Raw genomic sequence first — 24,778 nt, forward strand, 5'->3', positions numbered from 1 at the left:
TGTACATAATAGTTTTTTGCCTTTTGTTTCATAATACATTTTATTTATATAACCCTTTTGCTGATTTTTAAAGTGTTACATAAACAGGACAGGTGAAATATTATCATGGAAAGCAACCATAAACGCATGAAAAGACCTAGGTTTACAATTTATGATTAAAACTCTACTATCTACACAATATACATAGACATAAAATGTAAAAACTTAAATATCTTAGAAACAGTAGCCAATCAGTTGTTTTAATTGTCATATTTGAATTCAGCACATCAAAATACATAATAAATAGCACATTTTATCTCTGAAGCAGACAACTTCTCAAAAATTGTAGACCAGTGTATTCTGTGAGCCCAGCATCTTGCCTGAGACTGTTAATTCCTGTATATTGAGCTCTGGGACTGGAATGCAGGCACCATATTTCCCCCACTTAATCTCACAGAAAGAGCTCCAGGCATGCATCAGTCTTCATGCACAAAGAGGGATGAACTTCATGCTTCTGTGATTCAGCTGAAGACAGAGTGATTTGTAAAATTTGGTGGTTTAGCCAAATGGAAACTTTTCAAAAGTAAGTGTAGAGCATCTAAGAAAGTAAAGGAAGTGATAAAAGCTCATTAATTGTATAACAGAGAGCCATCTTTGCACAGTGGAAAGGAGGCTGGAAACTGCTGGAAACTTGGTATAAATGTAGATGATTATTATTATTATTATTTTTTTTTTTTGCATGTGAAATTCCCATGAGGTAACAGAGAAGTCAGTAAGCCTATGGACCTGATTCTGTTCTCTTACACAGTTGTTCTCATGTTAACTGCATTGACTTCAGTGCAAATGATTCTTGATTTACATTGCTGTAAGTGAGAAGAGAAAAATGTCATAGGACTCCCTGATTGGTGCAGTACAGTTCTATCCGGTCTGTCTTTGTTTTCATCACCCGCTCATCACTATGGTATCTGAAGAGAGTGGAGCACTGTGGAGATGTGCTTGTGGCTGCCTGTGTTGCTGAGTTAAGTGGGCTGTAGCTTTCTGCATCAACTGGAGCAGGACAGGCTCTTAAAAGCAGTAAAGAGAAGGCAGGATATTATTTATGAAGAGAACTAAAATACTTCTGGGAGCCAAGTTGCACAGAGAAGAAAGGAAAAGTGCTCATGATTAGTAAGAAATCTTTCATGGATGACAACCTGAAAGCTAGTGCATAGGTGCTGGAACTAGGGGTGCTGTCACACCCCCTGTCTTGAAGTGGATTCCATTATATACAGGGTTTACAGTTTGGTTCAGTGGCTCTCAGTGCCCACACTCTAAAAATTGTTCCAGAGTCCCTGCACTAGTGAGATGCCCAACTGAACATTGGTTGTATCAGATGAAATCACGCTAAAGCACATGTTTCTGGAGGAGAGCTATCAGTCTAGAATGGAAAACGACCAGAACCTCAGCTGGTGTAAATTGCCATAGCTCCAATGACTTCAGTGAAACTGTGCTGATTTATACCAGCTGAAGAGCTGTTCCAGAACGAGAATCCAGAAGATTTAAACGGCTAAAATCTACTACTTTTGTTATTATTATCATCAACATTTTACATATATTTAACAATTAGCCCAGGCTCTTTTCTGTGCTGGATACTACTTATAGCATTAATTTAGTAAAATACTTAAGCATGTGCTTCATTTTAAGCATGTACTTAAATGTTTTGCTGAATCATGACTTTAAAAAATAGTTTCTTGTTGATAGTTGTCCACACGCCAATAATGGCAGATTTTTTAAAAAAGACTTAAGACTTCCACCAGCGATGAATTTGTCCCATAGTGTTAAGCACATTTCAAAATCTAGCCATGAGCCAATAATTTAAGGGAGAACTGTATGCAAACTCTTAGTATGTAGAAGAAAATATTCTTTAAGCTTCTAACTAGCCAGGCTTCTGTATTTATGGAGCCAAAACTCAATGTTCTTTGAGTTTCTCCTTTTTGTTGCTTGGATAACTCTCTAGTAAAAATAATGTCTAGCAGAACTTATTTCAAAGTAAAATTCAATACAGGATTTTTTAAAATGTTCCTTAATTTCTAATAACTTCAGAGATATTCTGTAGGGGAAAGATTAGTGATCAAAGCATTTCCTGAGACCACAGATTTGACTCGGCCTTCACTCTTCAGCAGGAAACTTACTCTATGTTGGTTTTTCTGATGAGGGTTCAGAGAAGAGCTACAACAATGGTTTAGAAAAAACACCTCGCAGTCAGACACGAGATTAAGAGGCAGCTTGATCATGACCTAACACATCACTCTAACACAAGCCAAAGATATCTAATTTAATGCGAGATGGTAAATGGTAGATAAGATATCTGGCCCTCAATTTAGTGCACAAAAGTATAACAAGATCCAATGGCTGGAAACTGAAGTTAAAAAAAAATCAAACGAGGAATACATTTTTAATAGTTAGGGTAATTGACCACGGGGACAGCTTACCAAAGGAAGTAATAAATTCATCATCACTTGGAGTTTTGAAATCAAGACTGAATGTCTTTCTAAAAGATAAGCTGTAGCTCAATCATAAGTAATTGAACTTTGGGATGAATAATTCTCTCAACTGGAGGACTGGGTGAAATTCTTTACCCCCATATTATGCAGAAGGTCAGACTAGACTGATGATCACAATGTGGTCCCTTCTGGTGTTAAAATTTATGAACTATGTTACTGGCAGCTCTGCATAGACTTCAGAGACCTCATGGCACTTCCAATTTGCCTTTGTCCTTAACAGAAATGTCCTCTTTCCCACATTGTTGGGTGGGAAACAACACTGTAAATCTATACTATTCAGTTTGTTTGAAGTGTTTGGAATCCTTCAGGATGGGAGGCACTATATAAATATGAAATTTCAGGGCAAGTCATGGTATTTACTGTGCTGTTACTGAGCTGGTTGAGTGCTGAATGAGTTTTTCACCCTTTGCTTCACACCAAACACTATGAATGCTGCAGGACTGACACACCTGCCAATGCTGGTGTCAAGTATCAGGGGGTAGCCGTGTTAGCCTGTAATCTGTGAATCTGTTAGTCTTTAAGGTACCACCAGACTCCTTGTTGTTTCTGCCAATGCTGTTGAACACCTTCTGCCAGGAAGGAAGACTGCTTGTCTCTTCCTGTCTATATTTGCTTCTGCAGCATTTATGCATTTTCTCTCTACCAGTTAGAAGGACAAGTGAGGCAACGGTGAATCTGGAAATGTGAAAGAATTGCTCATTTAGCTCACTGACCACAGCCAAGATGGGTAGAAGGGGCTTGGAGGATTTTCTGTGAGGGAAGAGCCTGGGAAAGTGTAAGTCTAAGGTGCCCTATATGAGAGTTTGAGGAGAGAAAATTGATGGTGAGGAGGTAGAAAGACGGACGGGGGGAATGAGAAGAGATAAGAACAGGAGAAATACAGAAGATGGTGACAATCCATTTGGAACAATGTGACAGTCCCTATGACTCTCTGTAGCAATCCAGGGCTCCTCTGTTGGGAATCCTAAATGCAGGTGCTAGAACCATAAAAATGCAGGGTAATCACAGCTGGCTCGTATTGGCAGGGGATGTTAGTTCCAGTCAGGAGGTAAGAAGGATTGGAGTGTTTCTTAAGGGCAGTGGGAACTAAAGGCTGGGCAAGGCCATGTAAGAAAACCCTAGGAATAGTCAAGCTTGAGGTGAAGCTTAGGTTGTGGTTTGTTTGGTTTTTGTATTTAATTACCAGTAAAGCCTTGCCAGTGGGTAAGTTTGGACTATATATATGTGTGTGCACTCTTTGCACCAATTTATACACATAGCACTTCTTGTCAGGCATGAGGCATTATTGGAGTGATAGACAATTCCCAAATCCCCCAAGTCCACCCCCACATTTTCCCTGCCTGTGAAGGAGCTTTTAGAAAATAAGGAAAAGGATAGTTCATTTATTTTGGCATTAAAAGTTAGTTTTCCTGGGTGAAGACTCCACATTTGGGATTTAAAAAAAACCTCCAACAATATTAGGAATGGGCCATAGGGCAGTTTCAAAACGTCTCCAACTTTTATAAGTTACTAAGCAGTAAACAGAAAAAATAAAACACTGACATGTAGCCACTTACTAATCACACTTCACAAGTTGAGGAAATTTTGAAAAATTATTGAGTGGGGGGGAGGGGGAAAGCAAGGGGAAGAAAAAAAGACCTCATCCAGACCTAGATATCATTCATGCTATTGAATTCAGGAGCAAATAAGGAAAAAAGGGATGCAAGGGAAAAAAGAAAAATTAAAAATTTCATTTTTTTTTCAGTTTTCAAAAATCAAATCTAAAAATTTTAATTCATTTTAAAAAAAGTCTCCCCAAAGAAGTGGATGAACATTTTTCATTCAGAATGTCATGGGAAAAATTGGTGTTTTTTTTTTTTTAACCAGCTCTAATAAATAGTAAACTACATTAATCACCTGGTGTAAATGCCTTGGTTTGATAGAGTGGGTGTGTATTTGCCCAAGATTGCTCATGTAAAGGAGGCACGCAAACCAGCACTACTCAACTCTTCTTTGGTCACAAGCTGAGCACAATTGACACTTAACACTCAAGAGAGGTTTTCTTTCTTCCTGGGCTGACAGAAAGTAAAGGTGATTTAAAAAAAAAAACAAAAAAAAAACCCACCCACAACTGGATTTCAGTAGTTTTATAAAACATCAATATTTTTAATATCAGTAACTCATAGCTGCCCTTTCTCAGTGAAAGAGTTCTGTTGCTACAGTCGACAAGGACGTCCTGCTACAATGGTAACATCAACTCTTCTGCTGATACTGGATCTATGCAAATTGTTCTTAGGGGAACCTGAAACCAGGTGCAACTGACCTGATTTCATTACAGAGATCAGGTGGGTGAGGTAATATTTCATTGGAAAGTTGATACTCAGACCAGATTTGTTAAAAGTTTATCAAATGTTTTCTGTAGCTCTGGCCCCTACTGCATTTTAGAACCATGTGAAACTTGCAGGTTCACTTGAAGGTGGCAGTGTGATTTGTATCTAAAACTCAGAGCAAAGCTTTGAGAGTGCCAGACTGGGCAGACTGATACCAAAGCAAATTCCTACAGGAACCCTGGGAAAGCGAAACTGCTGCTTTTTAGTCAGCTCTTTTTTCCTCCATTTTAGTGCTGATAGTCATCCCAAGTGCAAATGCTAACACTTGTGCATGTAGGCTTGTGTTAGAAGCACACAAGTGATTGATTATGTCTTTAAAGTGCAGGCAGGGATTTGTATATGCTCCTGCTCAAATTGAGATTGAGCCCTAATATTTTATGCCCTCTCAGTTCCTTCTTACTGCCCATGATGGTTGCTGGAATGACCCCTCTTGCTGCAGCAAGGCTTCTTTCCCAGTGGTTCAGACTTTCCTTGTTCATATTTTGTATAGTTATTGTAGTTAGTATATATAGCTCTTAGTTAGAGTTAGTGTATAAAGGAGTGTTAGTAGCTGTCCATGTCATCAAGGGACTTTTCGGCCCCAGGGCTGGGCATGTTCCGAGTTCCCAGGCTTCAAGCCGTGTGCCTTGTGCAGCAAGCTGATGCCAGTGAGTGACCTACACTCTGGCTGACTAAAGTGTCTGGGGGAGACTCGCATTAAAGAAAAGTGCCAGATCTGCAGGGACTTCAAACCATGCAGAAGAAAGAATAGAGACATTTGGCTGAAGGCCATTCTTATGGAGGCAGCCCTCACTCCAGCCTCGGAGCTGAGCTGGTCCAAATCGGCACCGAGCACCTCAACATCCATGCAGAGTGCTCCCCTGGCACCGGGCTCTTCCCATCCCTGGTGCTGAGGAAGCGGCATAAGAAACAACACTGCTGACTCCACCTAGCGCACTGAGTCCGGTATGGGACCTGCCACCGACTCCCAGGAGCAGCCGCCGGCTGTCCCTCCTGATCCCGCTGACCCCTCAAGGCTCCTCATCACCCTCATCACCCAAGGCGACCAAAAACTGAAAGGGGTGCGATGCAGCAAACTCCACCACAGCACCGACCGGGGCAAGCCTTCCAAGGTCCCAGTGCAGCGGTCACCACCCTGCTGCTAGTCCCCTGTTCACCGGCACTGCCTGAAAGAGCAAGCGGGTACTGCTCCGCCATGGTCTCGAGGAGAGGAATCCTCTTTGGAGTCTGAAGCGGAATCCTTGCTCCACCCAAGACCTATTGGTACCCAACCTACAAACCAGACTTTGATACCACCCTCCTGCTGGCACCTGGCCAATGCAGTGGTAGTACTGGAATCCTTGGGGGTTTCCCAAAATACTGGGCCCCCCTTCCCATCGGTCATACTCGGTAGTGTCAGAAAGGTGAGCTGCCATCTCTTCCTGTCCGTCACCGGACCCGGACTCTGGTATCGACCCTAGTGCCAACATCCAAGACATGGCTCCAATGAACATGGTGGAGGAGGATGAGGGAGCCCCTCCTCCGGCACAGGCCTCCTTCTCATCATTCCCAGACGAGGCAGTTGCAGGCCCTAGTAACCCGGTCCCACAAGATGATTTCAGGGGCAGGGTCCACCAGGAACACCTGAAAAGGGTAGCTGCGAACTTGGGCCTGGAAGTTGAGGAGCTTAAGGAGTCAGCCCATAACCTAATAGACATCCTGGCTGCAGCTGCTACCTCCAGAGTGGCCTTGAACAATTAACGAAGCAGTGATGGGCCCCATCAGAACACTGTGACAAACTTCTTCTTCTCTGCCCCCACCTCAAAAAGGGCAGAGAAGAAATACTATGTCCCAGCCAGTGGGTTTGAGTACCTTTACTCACACCTCCCAGTGCCTGGGGTCCCTGCAGGTGTCAGTGGTGAATGAGCAGGACCAACAGGGGCAGTTGCATGCTACCCCCCAAAATAAAGAGCCCAACAGACTGCACCTGTTTGGACGTAAGGTTTATTCGACGGGCAGTCTCGTTACATATATCCAACCAGCAGGCCCCGGTGGGGAGGTATGATTTTAATTTGTGAGACTTGTCCCAGTTTAAGGACTCCCTGCCACAAGAGTCAAGGCTGGAGTTCAGAGCAATCCTAGAGGAGGGCAAGACTGTGGCCAGGACCTCCCTCCAGGTGGCTCTGGATGCGGCTGACTCAGCAGCTAGGACTGTGGCAATGGCAGTCACCATGAGGTGCTGTTTGTGGCTCCAGTCATCTGGCCTCCCTCATGAAGTGCAGCAATCCATCCAGGACCTCCCTTTTGAGGACACCTCCCTGTTCTTGGAACAGACAGGCACCCTTTGCTCCTTGGGGCCTTTTACACTTTAGGCTCCAGCAGCCTCCTAGGTTTGCGGCACTTCCCAGACAGGAGCCCTATAAAAGAAAAGGGAAGGGTTATAAGGAATGCCAACCCCTCCTTCCTACCTCAGCCTCTCAGTCAGGCTCTTATCGATATCCTGGAGGGGCCAGGCAGGTCTTTTGAAGGTATGCCCGAGGACAATATACCAGTCTCAACTCCAGAGCCCTCTCCCTTTCGTTTTTGGACAACCTGTCAGCCTTCAGCCCAGCGTGGTCATATATAACATTGGACTGTTGGGTAGTTTTCATCCCCCCCCTTCCTTCCCACCCTTCACCCCATCCCTCTTCAGGGACCCTTCTCACGAGCAGCTTCTCGTCCAGGAGGTGCAAGCCCTCCTACGTGTGGGGGCCGTAGAGGTGGTTTCTTGAGACAAGACTTAAGGGGTTTTATTCCGATATTTCCTAGTCCCGAAGGCCAAGATGGGTCTGCGGCCCATCCTGGACCTGCGTCGCCTCAACAAATATCTCAAGAAACTGAGGGTCTGCATGTTCTCCCTGGCCTCCATCATTCCTTCCTTGGCTCCAGGAGACTGGTACATCGTCCTCGACTTAGAGATGTGGAAATAAGTGTCCTTTATCTTTCACGGTCACAGAAGATTTCTCAGGTTTGTAGTGGGTCAACGCCACTAACAATTCACCAATCTTCCCTGCGGCTTATTGGCAGGCCTACAGGTCTTCACACGGGTAGCCGTGTGAGTCTGAATCTGTAAAAAGCAACAGAGGGTCCTGTGGCACTTTTAAGACTAACAGAAGTATTGGGAGCATAAGTTTTCGTGGGTAAGAACCTCACTTCTTCAGATGCAAGTAAGAAGAAGTGAGGTTCTTACCCACGAAAGCTTATGCTCCCAATACTTCTGTTAGTCTTAAAGGTGCCACAGGTCTTCACAAAGTGCATGGCGGTGGGAGCAGCCTTCCTCAGGCATCGAGGCATGCAAGTCTACCCATACCTCAATGACTGGCTGATCAGAGGTCAGTTGCAAGCTCAGGTGCAGCACAGCATCAGTATAGAATAGGCCACCTTCCAGGCACTCCATCTGTTGATAAACGAGCAGAAGTCAATCCTGGTCCTGGTTCAGAGAATAGAGTTCATCAGGACACTGCTCGATTTGACCTAAGCTAAAGCCTCCCTACTGGAAGCCCAATTCCAAGCTATGTCAGACCTGATTTCCAAGGTCACGATCCACCGAATAACGACTGCTTGGGTCTGCCTCAAACCATTGGGATACATGGTGGCGTGTACCTGCATGGTGCAGCACAAACGTCTATGCCTCAGACCGCTCCAGATGTAGCTGGCAGCTCCCTGGGCAACTGGTAATCTGCGAAAACCTGTTTTATATAATTGATAAATGTGAGAGGTAAAAAGTAGCACGTGTTCACAAAAATCAAAGCCTTGTGTCTCTTCAAAAACAACTTTTGATTTTTAGGAGATGTATTTTTCTTAAATTTTAGAATAATATCAGTAATATGTGTGCAGCAGGACTTTTCAAACGTAGCAGTATTCAACAGTCACATTTGATGCTGTACATTTTCAAATCCCTTCCTGGATAATACAGAAGAAAATTAGCTTAAGTTTTACATGAAGGGTAGAGAGCTTGATCCTGCCAAGGCAAAGGCAAAATTTATATCCACTTCAACGGTACAAGATCAGACACAAAGTTTAAAAAAAACAAACCAGCCAAGCAAAAAAAAATAAATCTTGAAAGCTCCATAGAAAACAAGCCCTGGTTAAGAGTAGTTGACTGAAGAATGGGCCTGTATTAACTAGCACTTAAATTCAACTGAAATGAATGGAAATTGCATGATCAAATGTGTCAGTATATTTATTTTGTTTTCTTCTGATACATCTGACTAGAGGCTAAGGAATTGTGGAAAAATGTGTGAAAATGACATGCTTGTTTATATATTGAACTTATTGGTTCCAATATATTAACACTAATAACTGCAGAAGGTGAGAGATAGTTGAGGTTAGTGCATAGTTTTTTATGATATTGTGTATTTGATTCTTCCTTCCCTGCTCCAGTGTATTAGGTAAAAATTGGAGGGGAAACAGGTAATTTGGAAGATTTAGTTTTAATGTTACATATAGAGTAAAATGTAACACACATAGTTATTTTTGAGATATTGCACTCCAAGTTTCATTGTCTGTGGCAAAGGCAGCTGCTTCCTTATTATCTGAGTAACTATTGTGTACACAGGGCCAGTTTCTGCTCTCATTTACACTGGTTTAAACCTGGAGTAACTTGAGTAAAGTCAGTGGAGTTACCCTGGGTTTACATCGGTTTTAATGAGAGCAAAATCTGTCCTATTCTTGCAGTTGCACTAAATAGGTGTGTTCAACCTTTACCCTTTTTTGGGGAGTAGCAACTCTTATGTGACTTGTGTGGCATTTTAGATTAATAAATCATCCTTTCTTACCTTTCAGATTTTCTCTAGTTAGTTACCAACGAGAGAATTTACAAGAGCAAACATGAGTAAGAAGGAAAGACAGTGATGATGATTAACTAGAAGGTCTGTAATTATTGTAAGCCGTAGCTTGCATACTGCTTCTCTCTACAGAGATTATTGCCTTTCACAGAGTTAGTTTCACTGCTTTGTTTCAGAACACAACAGTGCAAAGAATACGTTTATTTTATAATTTTAAAATAGCTAAGGATACCTTGTGTATTGCCTCTCTGGCTTTAAACATAGGGTGACAGAAAATAAATAAATGTCTTTGATGAATAGGTCAAAACCAGAACATTTTTTCCTAAGCCCTTTGCCCCTTAACCATCTGTCATACAAGTTAACTTCACAAGTGTCCACAGAAAAAATTAATATTGTATTTGAATCCTAATGACTGTGTATGATTGGTTATGATTGTTATAGGGTTTAGAGTTTCTGGTTGTTCGCAAGCTGGCACTAAAGAGGCAAGTTAAGATTTTTTTTTTTTTAATATGAATCGCGCATGCAGCCTTTTGAATGCTTTTTGGAGGAGCATTATAAAGTGGAACCTTAACTTGGAATTTCCAGATTTGCTAATTTTATGTTTTTTGAGAAAATGACAGAATTTTCTCAAGGGTTTTTTGGCTGAAGAAAGTGATATATTTGTTCAACCGTAACTCATTTTTTGAATAGGAATGTCCTGAGGTGTGTTTAACCTGTGACAGCAGTCTGTGAAGACCTTATAAGCTGCTTGGAAAGACTGGCAGATCTTGAAATCCATGCAGGGGTATATCCTATTCTGTCCCAGATAGTCTTTTGCCTCCAGATGTTGTTTTCCCACTCTCATTATTACCATATCAGACCCTTTTGTCTCCCATAAGACTTTAGTCATAAAGCTCCAGTCAGGCCATTTGCAGTTTACAAAGCATGAATCCAGCTGATGCATGCATCTAATTTTGTAATGTGTACATATATTGTTAATGGATACAGTAATCATCTCTGTGTGGTGTTTGTGATAGCTATTATTTAAATGAAGTTACATGAAACTCCAAAGCTACGTGTTAAATACAATGGGGGAAGAGTAATTGGAAATGTGTAGGTAAATCTGTTTCAGAGAGATGCTGAGCCACAAGAGTGCTAGGAAAATCTGTTTAAAAAAAAAAAAAGGACATTGTTTTAAAAAACCCAACGTATCTGAAACTAAGGATGTGATTTGCACCACACTTTCCAAAAATTTCTAACCAGTGATGAGATATGATGTGACATTTCATGTCAATTTGATTTGGTTTTGTTAAAGTTGGGCCTGTACTCAGAAGTTACCTTTAACCTTAATTATGATGGCATTAGTGCCCCTCCATAATATATCACATAATTAATATTTGTTAAGGTTTCTTGGTCAATAAAATGAATAACTGAAGAGAAGTCTAAAAATGAAAAATATCCCAAGGGCTTGGTGCACATGAGAACCTTGTGATAAATTCAGTGCATTGCCACATAGCAGTAAACTAAATATGAGGTCGATAGTTTTGGAGTCAATAGCAAATAAACATATTAGGATTTTATGTTACTAGAGCAAAAATGGGAACTGTCAGGATTCCCATTTGTGAGAAATCTTGATACATCTGGTATAGAGCTTCAGAAATACAGACAGAACCTATTTGCTTTGCTCTTTCCATTGCATTATCACCAAAGTGTCAAGTGCAGCCTTTAAAAATGTATAGTGTGCCCAGGAAAGTATAACTCATAATTCAGCAGCTGAGTCAGCATCACCTGGTGGTCAATGCCATCCAAAATAGCTGATGTGATCATTATGGAAAACTGTCATATCGATCACTAAAAGATCAGTTAGGCTGTCCACATGGCAAGTAAACAGGATGGCAACTACAGCGGGGGCAAAATTCACAGAAAACAAGTACAAGACGTCCTAGTGTACCAATGCGTTTTTTTCACAACACACAGAAAACCCAACCAGATAAACTGTCCAAACACAAAGCTTCTTCCCATCCTCAGCATGCCCCTATGTGGGGTGGTGGAGTAGCATAGAGCCTGCACTGCTCTGTATCTGCTGTAGTTGATCCCTGTTCAGGGCAGTGTTGCCTGACATTGTGGTGGAGAGGCCAAAATCTGGCAACAGGTTCATAATGGGAAGCTGGCTTCAACCTTAACTATGGAGTGGTTCTACAGTACTGCTTGGTATTTTGTGGCAGGTTTTGAAATACCTTGGAATAGTGGTGAAGGGCATTATATAAAACCAAATTCACACTAATATTTGGTCTGGAAAACAAATGGTTAATTTGAGCCTTTTATTTAATTATTTTATTTATTTCATTAAAAAATACAAAAAACAAACACCATCTCCAAGAAATAGAAACAGTGCAGCGTGTGAGACATTTGCATTACCATAACAGTCATTATTACCAACATCAAAATAAATACAAGCCATGAGGGGGCTCTTCACAGAAAATGATTTAGCATTTCATTTGGTGTATTGCAGACATTTTCCTATTTTAAACACTAAACAGTGCAGTTGAGAAAGAATCTCTCTTTCAGTGCAATTTGAGGTGTATTCCAGGGACTTAAGAAATTAATCAACTCAAATTTATCAAATTCAATATTCAGACACATAGGGGACTATCCAGAGATTAAAAGTTCACATTTTGTTTTTAGTGGTTTATTGTCTTAGTGATATTATTCAGATTTTTTTTTTAATTTTAAAGCATATCTCTACTCTATTATCAATCATGTCTATTGTAGTGTTACAGTCAAGACTTGCATAGCAACACTTTGCTAAGGGTGTGGATGCTGTAAGTGAGTTGATATGACCACAAGTATGTGCACTGCTTACCTATTGTTGTAGGAAAAAGCTTTCATATCAATATAACATAGGTCAGACTTTAGAGCCAGAAGGTTAACCGTTGTAGGAGGAAAATTACAAAAAAGAATTCCGCAAGATGGATCTGTACTGGCACACCAGATCCAACCCCCCCTTGACCTTTGGGAAAGCTCAAATCCATATCTGAACATTATAGCCCAGCCAATGTGATTCCAAACATTATTCTCGTTAATTTTGGACCTGCTGTGGAATTTGTATGGTTGGTGCACCTCCCCTCCCCCTACTGGAGATCAGAGGGCTGCAAATGCACTATGTGGATTTCATGATGCTTTCTGTGCATTTCGGAGACAGCTGGTTGTACAAAGATTATCAGGAAAAGGTTTTAGTAGGCACATGGATTTGCCCTACTGGGATTAGAGCCATGTTCTACCAAGTAGAGTATCCTGCCTCCAGCAGTGATCAAGACCTGTTGCTTTAGAAGAAGATGCAAACTTTCCTGAGCCCTTTCTGTCCCCCCTGAATTTATACATACATCCACATGTGTGTACACAGTTACACCAGCCATTGTGCAATACTGCAAATGAGGTGAAAAATCTTACCTGACCCCTGCTGATAATTCCCTAAAGCAGGCCTGCACAACTCGTAAAGCGGCAAGGGCCATATTGCTCTGAAGAAAACAGCTGAGGGCCGAACCCCTCCCCAGCGCCACCCCGCCCCCTGAAACACAACACACACACCCCAGCGCCGCCCGCCCCGTGGAAACAACCCCCCCAGCGCTGCTGAAACACCCCTCCCAGCGCCGCCCACCCTGCGGAAACAAACCCTCCTTCCCTAGCGCCGCCCCACCGAAACAGCGGTATTGAACCTTGGTAATATAATTAAGGTAAAAGAAAACTGTCTTTTTGCTAGAAGTAGAATAAGATCTCCCCCCACTTCGTAATCAATTGCCCTGTTGAATGAATGAGGTGTGAATGAGGAAGACGGGAAGGCAAGCACCTCCAGACAGCTGCAACCCTTGGAGAGGGGATCAGAGCCAGACCAGATCAGTAGAACAGGTCAGCCACCGACTCACCACTCGCCTCCTCAGCTCCCCACTCCCACCACCGGTTCGCCTGCCCCCCCCCGCCACTGCCTGTCCGCTCGCCTCCTCAGCTGCTGGCTCACCTGCCCCCTCCTGCCACTGCCCACCTGCTGGCCTCCTCAGCCCCCCACCCTCCTGGCTTGCCTACTCACCCCCTGCCACTGCCCACCTGCTCCCCTCCTCAGCTGCCACCTCCCCCGCTGCCGGCTCACCTGCCCCCCGGCCACTGCCCGCCTGCCTACTCACCCCCAGCCACTGCCTACCCGCTCGCCTCCTCAGCCCCCCTCCCTCACCCGCTGCTTGCTTACTCACCCCCTGCAGGCCGCACAGTGAGCCCACGCGGGCCGCATGTTGTGCAGGCCTGCCCTAAAGCATGAGATTTGATTGCACTTACATTAGTTTACATTGCTATTATTTAGTAACGGCTTGTCTACACTGGCAATTAACAGCGCTGCAACTTTCTCGCTCAGGGGTGTGAAAAAACACCCCCTTGAGCGCAGCAAGTTGCAGCGCTGTAAAGCGCCAATGTAAACAGTGCACCAGCCCTGGGAGCTATGCCTCTTGTGGAGGCGGTTTAGCATTGCCAGTGTAGACTAGCCCTTACTTAAAAAGTTTTACAGGCATGACTATGTCGGCAAGGGTGTGTGTGTTTTTTCTTACTGCCTAGTAAAAGCCCTAGTAGGGACACAGCTCGACTGGTATGAGGCACTTTAACTAGGGTTAGCTCTATTTCACTTTGCCGAACCTAAATAGCCACATAGGTATGAACATTTTTATATCAGTATAACAGCAGCTATATTAAGAATGTTTTGCTGTTTTATCTGTGCCAGAATACTTAAAAAGCAGCAAAACTTTGAAGTGTAGTCAAGGGCTTAGGAGCACGAGAACTTTTAACTATCGATGGGATTTTGGTCCTGTGTGGCTTTTGGAAATCCCACCTTGAGTTTCTCCTGTGAGGTGCTGAACCCCTTCACGCTTCTTGATATCAATGACTGTACAACACCTCCAGAATCAGATCCTTTGTGCATTTGTTCACAGGTACCTCTGATAGGACTGCTTGAATTTGCACATAACTAGGAGTAGGAGTAGGGTTGCGTCAATCTGTGGGGTAGACTGTGGTTCTCCTACAGAAATTGTCTTTACAAGTACTGTATGACTAAAAACTGGTGAAACTGCAGTGACAAACAAAGGCAACATTTTGAAATAGTAACTGAGGGATTGGAGTGGGAGAGGAAGGGAGCATTGACTCAGATGGAAAGGAATTTGGAAATGCGAGAAATAGGGAAAAAATGCTTGTGCGAACATTATCAGCATTTTTTAAAAAAACAGGCAAACAAGAATCTGTAGTGGGCACATGAAACTGGAATTGAGCTCTGTGAATTTATATTATTGAAAGGAGAGGGCTGGGGAGAAGGATGCTTCTGAAGAAAAACTGAAGCAGTCATATAATTGAAGATCATTTGAGTTTTGATAATTCTCATGCTGCTGCTGTTTATATTACGGAAGTGTTAAAAGGCTCCAGTCAGGGTCAGGGCCATAGAGGGACAAGACATCTTCATTTACATTAACGCTCCCCCTCCCCCCCACACCCCCTGTATTTTCCTCGGAGTGCAGCCATGGAAAATCATTAGTCTCACAGTAATACCTACCATACATGTAACTGAGCAGGCAGAAAAGCACGTGAGAGATCAAAATGTTTAGCATCTGCAATTAAAATTAAATTAAAGGAATTGATATTTAAACAGCATTTTTACAAAGGCATTTGTCCCTAGCACAGTCCATATTTGTAAATGCAGCCTTTGTGCTAAATACTGAATAAGTGCTTCTTGTATGTGAGCGTTACTTTTTTAAGTGAACAATCGTGAAGATAAATGAAGAAAAGTGCTCTCCTTTTCAAGTGATAGTAATCTGAGACTTTTCCGTTACATGAGGCTCTTAACAAAAGATTGTAATTCCACCAGCTTTGTTTAGGAAGGTACCATTGTCTCTAGAGTATGCCTAGATGCTTTAAAAAAGTCCAGGAGGAGAGTCATGCTTTCAGCTTTTCACTTAAGGGCTTGGAATGTATACATTCCATTGAGTGCTTTGGATTGTAAAAGCTGGCTGAATGTTTCAAGATCCTTTTAGCCCTTCCTCTGCACCCCCACCTCCTAACCCTTGGTACAGCCTTCCTTGCTTCTACAATGCTTTATGCTAATCAAGTGACATCACCACTAAGTACACAGTGAGTGGCTACTGATTATATTACAAACCAGCAGAAAGATCTGACTGAGGTGTGTGCTGCTGCTCCTGGAATCTTTGGAAAGGAGGGCAGTGGATGGCTCTATGCTTTTTACTTTGGGTTGAATCTGAAACTTGCTTTTATTTTATAGTTTAATTGCATTAGGGTTAGGTTTGTAACTGAAACCATCTTGAAGCACTGAGGGTCCAATGTAGTAGGGAGAAAAATAAACCATGGTGGTTTAAGTTTGAATGTGCTACTGGCAACTTACCATCAAGCTACACTACTGGATTTTGAACCGAAGCTGTTATTTACTTAAAGTTCAGCCTGAGCATTTTCACTGGTGAGGGGGGCCAACCTTCTGAGGAAGCTGGGATTTGCTTGGATGTTTGGTGGAGAAACCTGTGGGTTTTTTATGCTGCAGTTCGCCATATCATTGAGTTGTAAATGGAATTACAAAAATCAACCAGTATGCCAGCGCCATTGTCCCCGGGTTATGCAGCTCAGGTGCCATATAACTATAATCAGTTAGAAGGAAGATTCAAGCAGTTGCAAGGTAAGCCTGTGACTTTTTTTTAAGTGTTGCTATGATATGATGCCTGTAAACATATTAGCATGAGCTGCTTCTGATGCTGCTGTAACATGCAGAGGCCAAGAGTCCTGCTGTAATAAAAAGCTTTGCATTCTTTTAAAAAATACTGTAAATCCTCTGTTCCTCTGGGAATGCCTTGGTCTCACACAGTATGGGGACATGTTCAGCTTTATAGGTGACAAGAGGACTACCTCAGATCCAGTCATTTAGAACAATAGGAAAGTGGGGGAGCAGCGAGGGAGTGGTCTTTTTGTTCAAAACCCCTCTGCAAATTACGGTTGTAAATATGGTATTTAATCCTGGAATCTTAATTTAGTTAGCAGTGCAGGAGCTACTTCTGATTCCTTATAGCACCTCCTTGTAAAATGTAACCTGGCATTTTCAAATCAAGAATGGTCACTTTTCTTCCATTCATAAGTTTGCTCAAATAGTGAATCTTCAGAATCTGTAGTACAAGGAAACACTCACATATTTTAACAATTCCATTCTCTCTGCAATTAATTTAGTTCAAAAAAGAACTAGATAAGTTCATGGAGGATAGGTCCATCAATGGCTATTAGCCAGGATTGTGTCCCTAGCTTCTGTTTGCCAGAAGCTGGGAATGGGCTACAGGGGATGGATCACTTGATGATTACCTCTTCTGTTCATTCCCTCTGGGGCACCTGACCTGTCTGAAGACAGGATACTGAGCTAGATGGACCTTTGGTCTGTCCCAGTATTGCCGTTCTTATGCCCTTTTGTAGGGAGAGGAGTTGTATTTTTAATGTCTGTTATTTTAATTTCTGTTTTGTGTGAGAATGGGAAAGTGACATTTGTTTCTAGAAATATTCTTGTGTCCTACAGAAAGTAGGAAAGCATCTCTTCTTTTAATATGGCAATACAAGTTCTGATGTTCCTCTGGGTCTGGCATGTCTCAGGGATCAATGAAACTCAGATATTGTAGTTTGAAAATCAAAAAGAATTCATAATCGAAACCAAAATTCTCTTCACTTTGCAAATCCATGTGACTCAATAAATATTCCCAGAAAAATCCAAGTGCAGTGAAGTTTAACTCCACTGTACATGTTTTTTATTTTACTCTCATCTGTGCCACAAGTGTGGTCCTGTGGTTCCTGTCAGAGAAGGAGGAAGAACCGAGGTTAGCACAAAGAATGTTTTTATTTATTGGCTTAAAGAGGGGGAAAAAAGTTCATTCATAGTAATCTGTTTATTTTGTAAGTTAGCTCACAGTAATGACTGCACACTGGATCCGAGGAGATAAAATGACATTTTAAACATTGGTAAACTAGACATTTCTTAGGCACAGCATGAAAAAATGAAGGCTCCAAATTTACACGAGTGCATATATTAAAATCTTTAGCTTACACATCTGTCAGATCATACACTGCAATAGTTACTTTAAAAAAGAGCCAGCCGAATTTGTGACAGAGAGAAAAATATAAAAGCAGCATCTGAAAAAGTGGGTATTCACCCACGAAAGCTCATGCTCCTATAGTCTGTTAGTCTATAAGGTGCCACAGGACTCTCTGCTGCTTTTACAGATCCAGACTAACACGGCTACCCCTCTGATACTAGAGAAAAATATAGGGACTCATGTCTCTTTCTTTGCTGGTTAAGTTAAATGTCTTAACAAAACAGGTTTTGTCATTTTAAGTTACAGCACTTCAGGAATTCATGTCAGTTTATATCCCATTGAAACAGGCAAGCAGACAGCTTGTGGTGTGAACACAGAAAGTGTGTTTTCCCCTTAAAAGAGTATTTCTGTGCTGATTTCAGAAATCAAGTCACTGTAACAGTCTCTTTACTGCAGTTTTCTCTGAAGACTGGACAATTAAAACCAGGGAGTTTTTCATAAGGTGTAGGGAGGGGCTTCATAGCAGATTGCCCATAACAAAAGGTGGTTTATTCGCAATGCAGAGGGGGGAGGCTTGCTTGAAAAAACAGTGCTGACAGTGATCTTGTTCAGGGTGGAACTTAACTACAGGAAATGTCTTAAATCATGCACTAAATACTCCATGAAATACCAAACAATAACACCAAATACTGTGTCTTGCAAAGAGGGTGGGGGCAGTTTAGTACTGCTGACCCTGGCGATCTTTCCTCAGACTTAAAGGCTCTTTGTTTGGAACATGTTTAAAAGTCTTCATTTGGCAGTTGTATAAAATTCTAAAGTAACTTTTGTCCTCTAAGCTGGCTATAATATACTCAGTTCAAAATATTGTGGGTTCTGTGCACTGGAGATTGCTTAGTGTGGCAGTGCTCATGCTTCTGGGCTAATTCAGGAACTGCAATGATGATGAGCTGAAGAAGTACAATATTTGTAAATTACACTTTCATGACATTTGTTCTTTTACCTCACAGAGGGTGCATAAGGAAATAACGATGACCTTGGTTGCACCCTGCACGTCTTGCAGGCTCTATAGAACAACACCATTAAAGTTTTACTGTTTTGGTTTATTTTGAGTTTTAGTCTGGGTTTCCCACATTTATAGCTGTCCTCTGAGTTGTGACTCATTGGCCTGGTGACAGAAGTGATACTAGTCTAGAGGTCCCATAATAAATACAGACTGGAATAACCTTCATTGACCTCTCTACCACCCTGCCCCTGCCCCCCTATTTTTCATAATCCTAAAGGTTTTTGTTTTTTGGCCCTGGATCTGCACCTCTGCACTAGGCCCTGGCAAGGCTCTGTTCAAATTTAGTGCATTCTAGGCTTCCCCTGTAGGAAACACTCAAGAGTAGATTAAACAGAGGAGTATCTAGGCCCAGCACAAAGCTGCATATACATTTAGAGATGAGAATGGCTCTTTCTTTGACCTTGCCTCACAAGAAAAGGAGGCAAGTGTGCTTTGGAGCTGGAAGTGTCACATCACAGGAGAAGAGAAAAGGAGCCAGGAGGCAGTTTGAACCTACACAGCATCCTAAGAACCCAAATGACAACCTCATTCCTCTATAATCCACCTCTTTCAAATGCAAAGAAGTGGCTCTGCTGAGTAGTAAGAGATGCAGCTGATAAACTTGGTGATGAGGCTGAAGAATTTTAAAACATGCCCCCCACATGTCTCATTGGTCTTTTGAAATCTTATATTCTTTGGGATAGTATCTTTTATATAGAAAGCAGTGGTATTCAGTCTGTGTGGCCACACCCACCCTCCAAATGTTTCTCAACTCTGACTTTCACACTAGTCACCACACCCCTGCAAGCCATTTCTACCAGTAGGCAAAATCAAGCAGGAGCTAGTGGGTGATGCCACAGTGAGTTGAGAGCAACCAATCCTATCGCTTGTTTGTGAAAGGATGCCAAACCAGAAGAAGAGAAACTGTATTAAACTGGTGCTAATGGTACAGATGGCATTACACATTAAAAGAAGGTGCATAATGTATGCAGTGTAGTTGTAGCCAGGATATTAGAGACATAAGGTTGGTGAGGTAATATCTTTTATTGGACAACTTCTGTTGGGCAGAGACAAGCTTTCGAGCCACACAGAGCTCTTCTTCAACTCTCTCTACTGGTGCATAAGGACGGCTAGGTCATCTGCTCTAGATTTAGAGTTACGTAATCATCATGGTCACTGTGCAGGTGAGAATGTCAATGCAAGTTAAGAGGCTGAGGGGATTCTTTTGCAAATTCTTTTCACTTTAATAAACCTCACATGAGTTGATTTTTATGGTCACGTCACGCAGTCCTTAAGTGATAAGTAAGGGATAGCATTACTGGCTGCCATAGTCATAATCTGCATATAGGTGGTCCATTCTTTATGGCCATTTGTTCAGTAAATAGAGGCCTTCATTTAGGGATAGAGCAGCTGGCTGCGAATGAAGACAGTCCTCAAAAAGTGGCCTACAGAAAACCTGTTTCACGTGAACCTGCCCAAGGAACTGCTGGAGAGAGCTCATCCAATTTAGTTGAGAAATTAAATGAAAAGCAAAACACAAATAAACTGTAATTATTAACTTAAGATATCATCTTCACTGCACTAACACTGCTGGATCCCACTGATAAACTTGATGGCCATGTAAGAGCTGACATCAAGATGTTAATGTGGTACTGAGAGGTATTTTAAAGTAGATTCTTGCATCTCTACTAAGATCCACAATGAACACCTAGTAATTTCAGTGCTGTGGGAAGGCAATCCTTGATAAGAGAGGAGGCAGCCATCATCACCACAGTGCAGTGGTTTTCAAACTTTTTTTCTGGTGACCCAATTGAAGAAAATTGTTCATGCTCACGACCCAATGGAGTTGGGGATGAAGGGTTTGGGGTGTGGGAGGGGCTCAGGGCTGGGGCAAAGGGTTGAGGTGAGGGCTATGGGGCGGGGCCAGGGATGAGGGGTTTGGGATGCAGGAGGGGACTCTGGGTTTGGGGAGGCTCAGGGCTGGGACAGGGGGTTTGGGTGTGGGTTGGGACACAGGCTTACCTCAGGTGGCTCCTGGTCAGCAGTGCAGTGGGGGTGCTAAGGCGGGCTTCCTGTCCTGGCACCACTGACCATGCTGCGCCTCGGAAGTGTCCAGCAGCAGATCCTGTCCCTAGGCGCAGGCATCGCCCCTCCCTCCGCCAGCTCCCATTGGCCGGTGCTAAGGGCGGGGGCAATGCCTAGGAGCCTGACCTGCTGCTGGCTGCTTCCTGGGAGCAGTGTTGGAACAGGTAGGGACTAGCCTGCCTTAGCCAGGCAGCACCGCCGACAGGACTTTTAACGACCCAGTCGGCAGTGATGAGCAGAGCCACGTGACCCAGTGCCTGACATTCCATGACCCAGTACTGGTTTGAAAACCACTGCCACACTGCATCCTTAAATTCATTCCCACTTAAGCAACAGAACTGAGTAGCATTTATTAAAGTTTCTGCAATTTATAGCACTGTGCCTTTATCAATTTCTGCAATGTAATTACAGGGTTCATTCCAACCTATAAGATTGCACCATAGGTGTGACATTGCCTACAGTCATTATAGTTTTAGAATCCCTGGAGAGGAAGTCAGCTTGATTTGTACTGAGGATGAATCCCCAGAAGAAAGCTTACCCTTGAAAGGATCTGTATGAAGTCCCATGCTTTGGGGTAGATGTTATTTTTGTTTTTAACAACTGAGCTTTGTGCCTTTTTAATGAGAGCCAAATTCTCTCTGTCCCACTTGCCATCAGATTATTATGGAGGTTTCCTTTATGGTTGTTAATTATTTTCACAAGTTCTTTAAAAAATATTTTGCTTTTAGAGATTTAAGGCCTAATCTAACACTCACTGAAGTAAATGGAAAGACGCCCCTCTCCCCCATTGACTTTCTCAGACTTTAAGGTCAATCTTTAACTCTGCTTGGTAGCTAGTTGTAGTGACTTGACTCTAAAGTTTTCCTTTAATGAAATGTTGAGACTGCTAGGAGATGTGTGTCATAAGACCCCTTCTGATTAAAAGCTGGCTGATAGGTCTCAAAATGTAACTTGTAAGAGAGGAATCATCATCAAACGGACGTGTTTCTAGTGAAATACCATAGGGATTGGTTCTTGACCCTATGTTGTTTAACATTCTGAACAGAAGAAAACACAATATCATCACTGATAAAGTTTGCATATGATACACAAATTGGAAGAGTGGTAAATAATAACAGGTCACTGTACAGAGCAATCTGGATCACTCTGCCAGCTGGGTGCAAGGAAACAAAATATGCATTTTAGTATCATTAGATGTAAAGGTATACACCTTGGAAAAAGAATGTGGTCCATACTTATAGAATGGGAAACTATCCTAGAAAGTAGTGACTCTGAAAAAAATTTGGGGATCGCAGTGGGTAATCAGCTGAAAAGGGCTAACGCAATCCTTGGATGCATTACAGAAGCAGCTTTTCCTCTCCTGGAATTGACACCTCCTCATCTATTATTGGGAGTGGACTACATCCACCCTGATTGAATTGGCCCTGTCAACACTGGTTCTCCACTTGCGAAGTAACTCCCTGCTCTCCATGTGTCAGTATATAATGCCTGCATCTGTAACTTTCACTCTATGCATCTGAAGAAGTGAGGTTTTTACCCATGAAAGCTTATGCCCAAATAAATCTGTTAGTCTTTAAGGTGCCACCAGACTCCTTGTTGTTTTTGTAGATACAGACTAACACGGCTACCCCCTGATACTTGATACCCTTAGACAAACCATAATTGAGAGACTTTTCTTTTCTGCTGCATGTATTCAGTTTTAAATCATTATACAGTAACTCAGTAGCAATGGTCTGCATAGCTAGAGCCAGTGATTACTAATGGACCCCTCTACTGTATGTAGACTAACCTAGGTACCAGCCATTACTGTCATGCTCATTGTTACTAGAGGTGAGGCAAAAGGGTGGGACGATGTATTTAGTTTCAGATAAAATGCCACTCAATTTTAATGTAGTTATTTAGGCCCAATTTGAATTGCAAGTATATTCATGCTCTGTGGGCAAAATTTGGCCCATATCTCCATCCTCTGCAACCCACCGATGTCTATGTGAGGGGACAGTTTGGTCCTTGGTCTTCAGTCGACATGCTAACACAAGTTGTACAGCTAGATGAATGGAAATGGTTTGCTGATTCCTAAATGCTTATTTAATCTGCTCTAATGATGTCGTTTGAGTGTTTGTTTCTATGAGAATCTTGATTCTATTCCTCCCATTAAAAAATTATTCTGCAAACATGTGAACACTAGACTTGTTCTGGTGTGGTTGTTTCAGAAGGCTCAGAAGCTGGTAATAGAATATTGTTGAACATCTCTTATGTTTAGAAATTCATTGGAAATATTTATGTATGTGCAGTTGTTGAAAGAAGAGGCTTTAAAAAACAAACCTGTTACTTAGCTGAGTATCTAATTTGGGGATTTAATGCAGAGGAAACAACGTGCTATGGGTTGTAATTAGAACATCCAAGTTCTTCATTAAAGCTGACTTCCCAGCAAAACATCTGCTGGGATTTGTGCTGGATTCTTGTCCGTTCTTAAAATTAGCTGGCGAAATTTAAACCATTCTTGCATTCTTATGCCACCTTTTGTCAGTTTTGTACCTCGGTGTGATATAAAACTGATGCAGAGAAGCTTACAATGATGCAAAATGGCTCAGAATTTTCTTACAAGTTATTGGCTGTTTCCAGAAATGAAAGCCTTCAGTTGCAGTTACATTATAGAAGTTGTAGAGTAGCTCATAGACAAGGCTGTGTTTACTTGCTTTCTTAAATTCTGCAGCAAGGGATCTGGATTCTGAGGCACTCCAGTGCTACAGGCTGGAACTAATGTGGCAGCTTCATATAAATTAAGAATTGGAAGTTTTTAATGAATTCAATATGAAAGTGAACACTATCAATGTAGTATTCCTTGTGGTATTTAATTTTATATTAAATTGAATTAACTCTGACCCCACATTTTTAATTTTCAATGTACCACAGGGGTTTTTAGGGGATATGTGCATCTCCATTAAAGAAGTCATCAAGGGGAGGCTGGAGGCTTTGGGAGCTGGGTGGGGAATAATTGTGGTTTTAGGCACCTGAGAAGATGTGGGAAGCAGTAAGACTGTAATATATACACTAGGGCTGTCGATTAATTGCAGTTAACTCATGCGATTAACTCAAAAAAATTAATTGTGATTTATCACAGTTTTAATTGCACTGTTAAATAATAGAATACCAATTGAAGTGTATTAAATATTTTGGATGTTTTTCTACGTTTTCATATATATTGTATTCTATGTTATAATTGAAATAAAAGTATATATTATTTTTGCTTACAAATATTTGCACTGTAAAAACAATAAATAAAATAAACAGTGTTTTTTCAATTCACCTCATACAAGTACTGTAGTGCAATCTTTGTCGTGAAAGTGCAACTGACAAATGTAGGGTTTTTTTTTTTTTGTTACATGACTGCATTCAAAAACAAAAGATGTAAAACTTCGGAGCCTACAAGTCTACTCAGTCCTACTTCTTGTTCAGCCAATCACTAAGACAAACAAGTTTGTTTACATTTAAGGAAGATAATGCTGCCCTCTTCTTATTTATAAAGTCACCAGAAAGTGAGAACTGGCATTTGCATGGCACTTTTGTAGCTGGCATTGCAAGGTATTTTACATGCCAGATATGCTAAACATTAGTATGCCCCTTCATGCTTTGGCCACCATTCCAGAGGACATGCTTCCATGCTGATGACACTCATTTAAAAAAATAAGTGTTAATTACATTTCTGACTGAACTCCTTGGGGCAGAATTGTATGTACCTTGCTCTGTTTTACCCGCATTCTGCCATTTATTTCCTGTTACAGCAGTATTGGATGATGACCCAGCACACATTGTTCATTTTAAGAACACTTTCACTGCAGATTTGACAAAACACAAAGGAGGTACCAATGTGAGATTT

At 41.9% G+C, this 24,778-nt stretch overlaps 1 protein-coding gene across 2 annotated transcripts in view; it reads left to right on the forward strand.

Annotated features, from left to right (window-relative positions):
- SPTBN1 (spectrin beta, non-erythrocytic 1) overlaps positions 1–24,778 on the forward strand; it is a 200,960-nt gene that overhangs the window by 77,517 nt on the left and 98,665 nt on the right. The window contains exon 1 of one of the 2 annotated variants that reach the window (XM_054021963.1): positions 15,902–16,384. The exons of the other annotated variant lie outside the window; for it this stretch is intronic. Coding sequence (XP_053877938.1) covers positions 16,276–16,384 — 109 coding nt within the window. The 5' untranslated portion in view covers positions 15,902–16,275. Of the gene's footprint in view, positions 1–15,901; positions 16,385–24,778 lie in introns of those variants that run through there. 2 annotated transcript variants of the gene reach the window in all.

The sequence above is a fragment of the Malaclemys terrapin genome, chromosome 3, assembly GCF_027887155.1.
Source record: "Malaclemys terrapin pileata isolate rMalTer1 chromosome 3, rMalTer1.hap1, whole genome shotgun sequence".
In the NCBI taxonomy this organism is placed as follows: domain Eukaryota; kingdom Metazoa; phylum Chordata; order Testudines; family Emydidae; genus Malaclemys; species Malaclemys terrapin.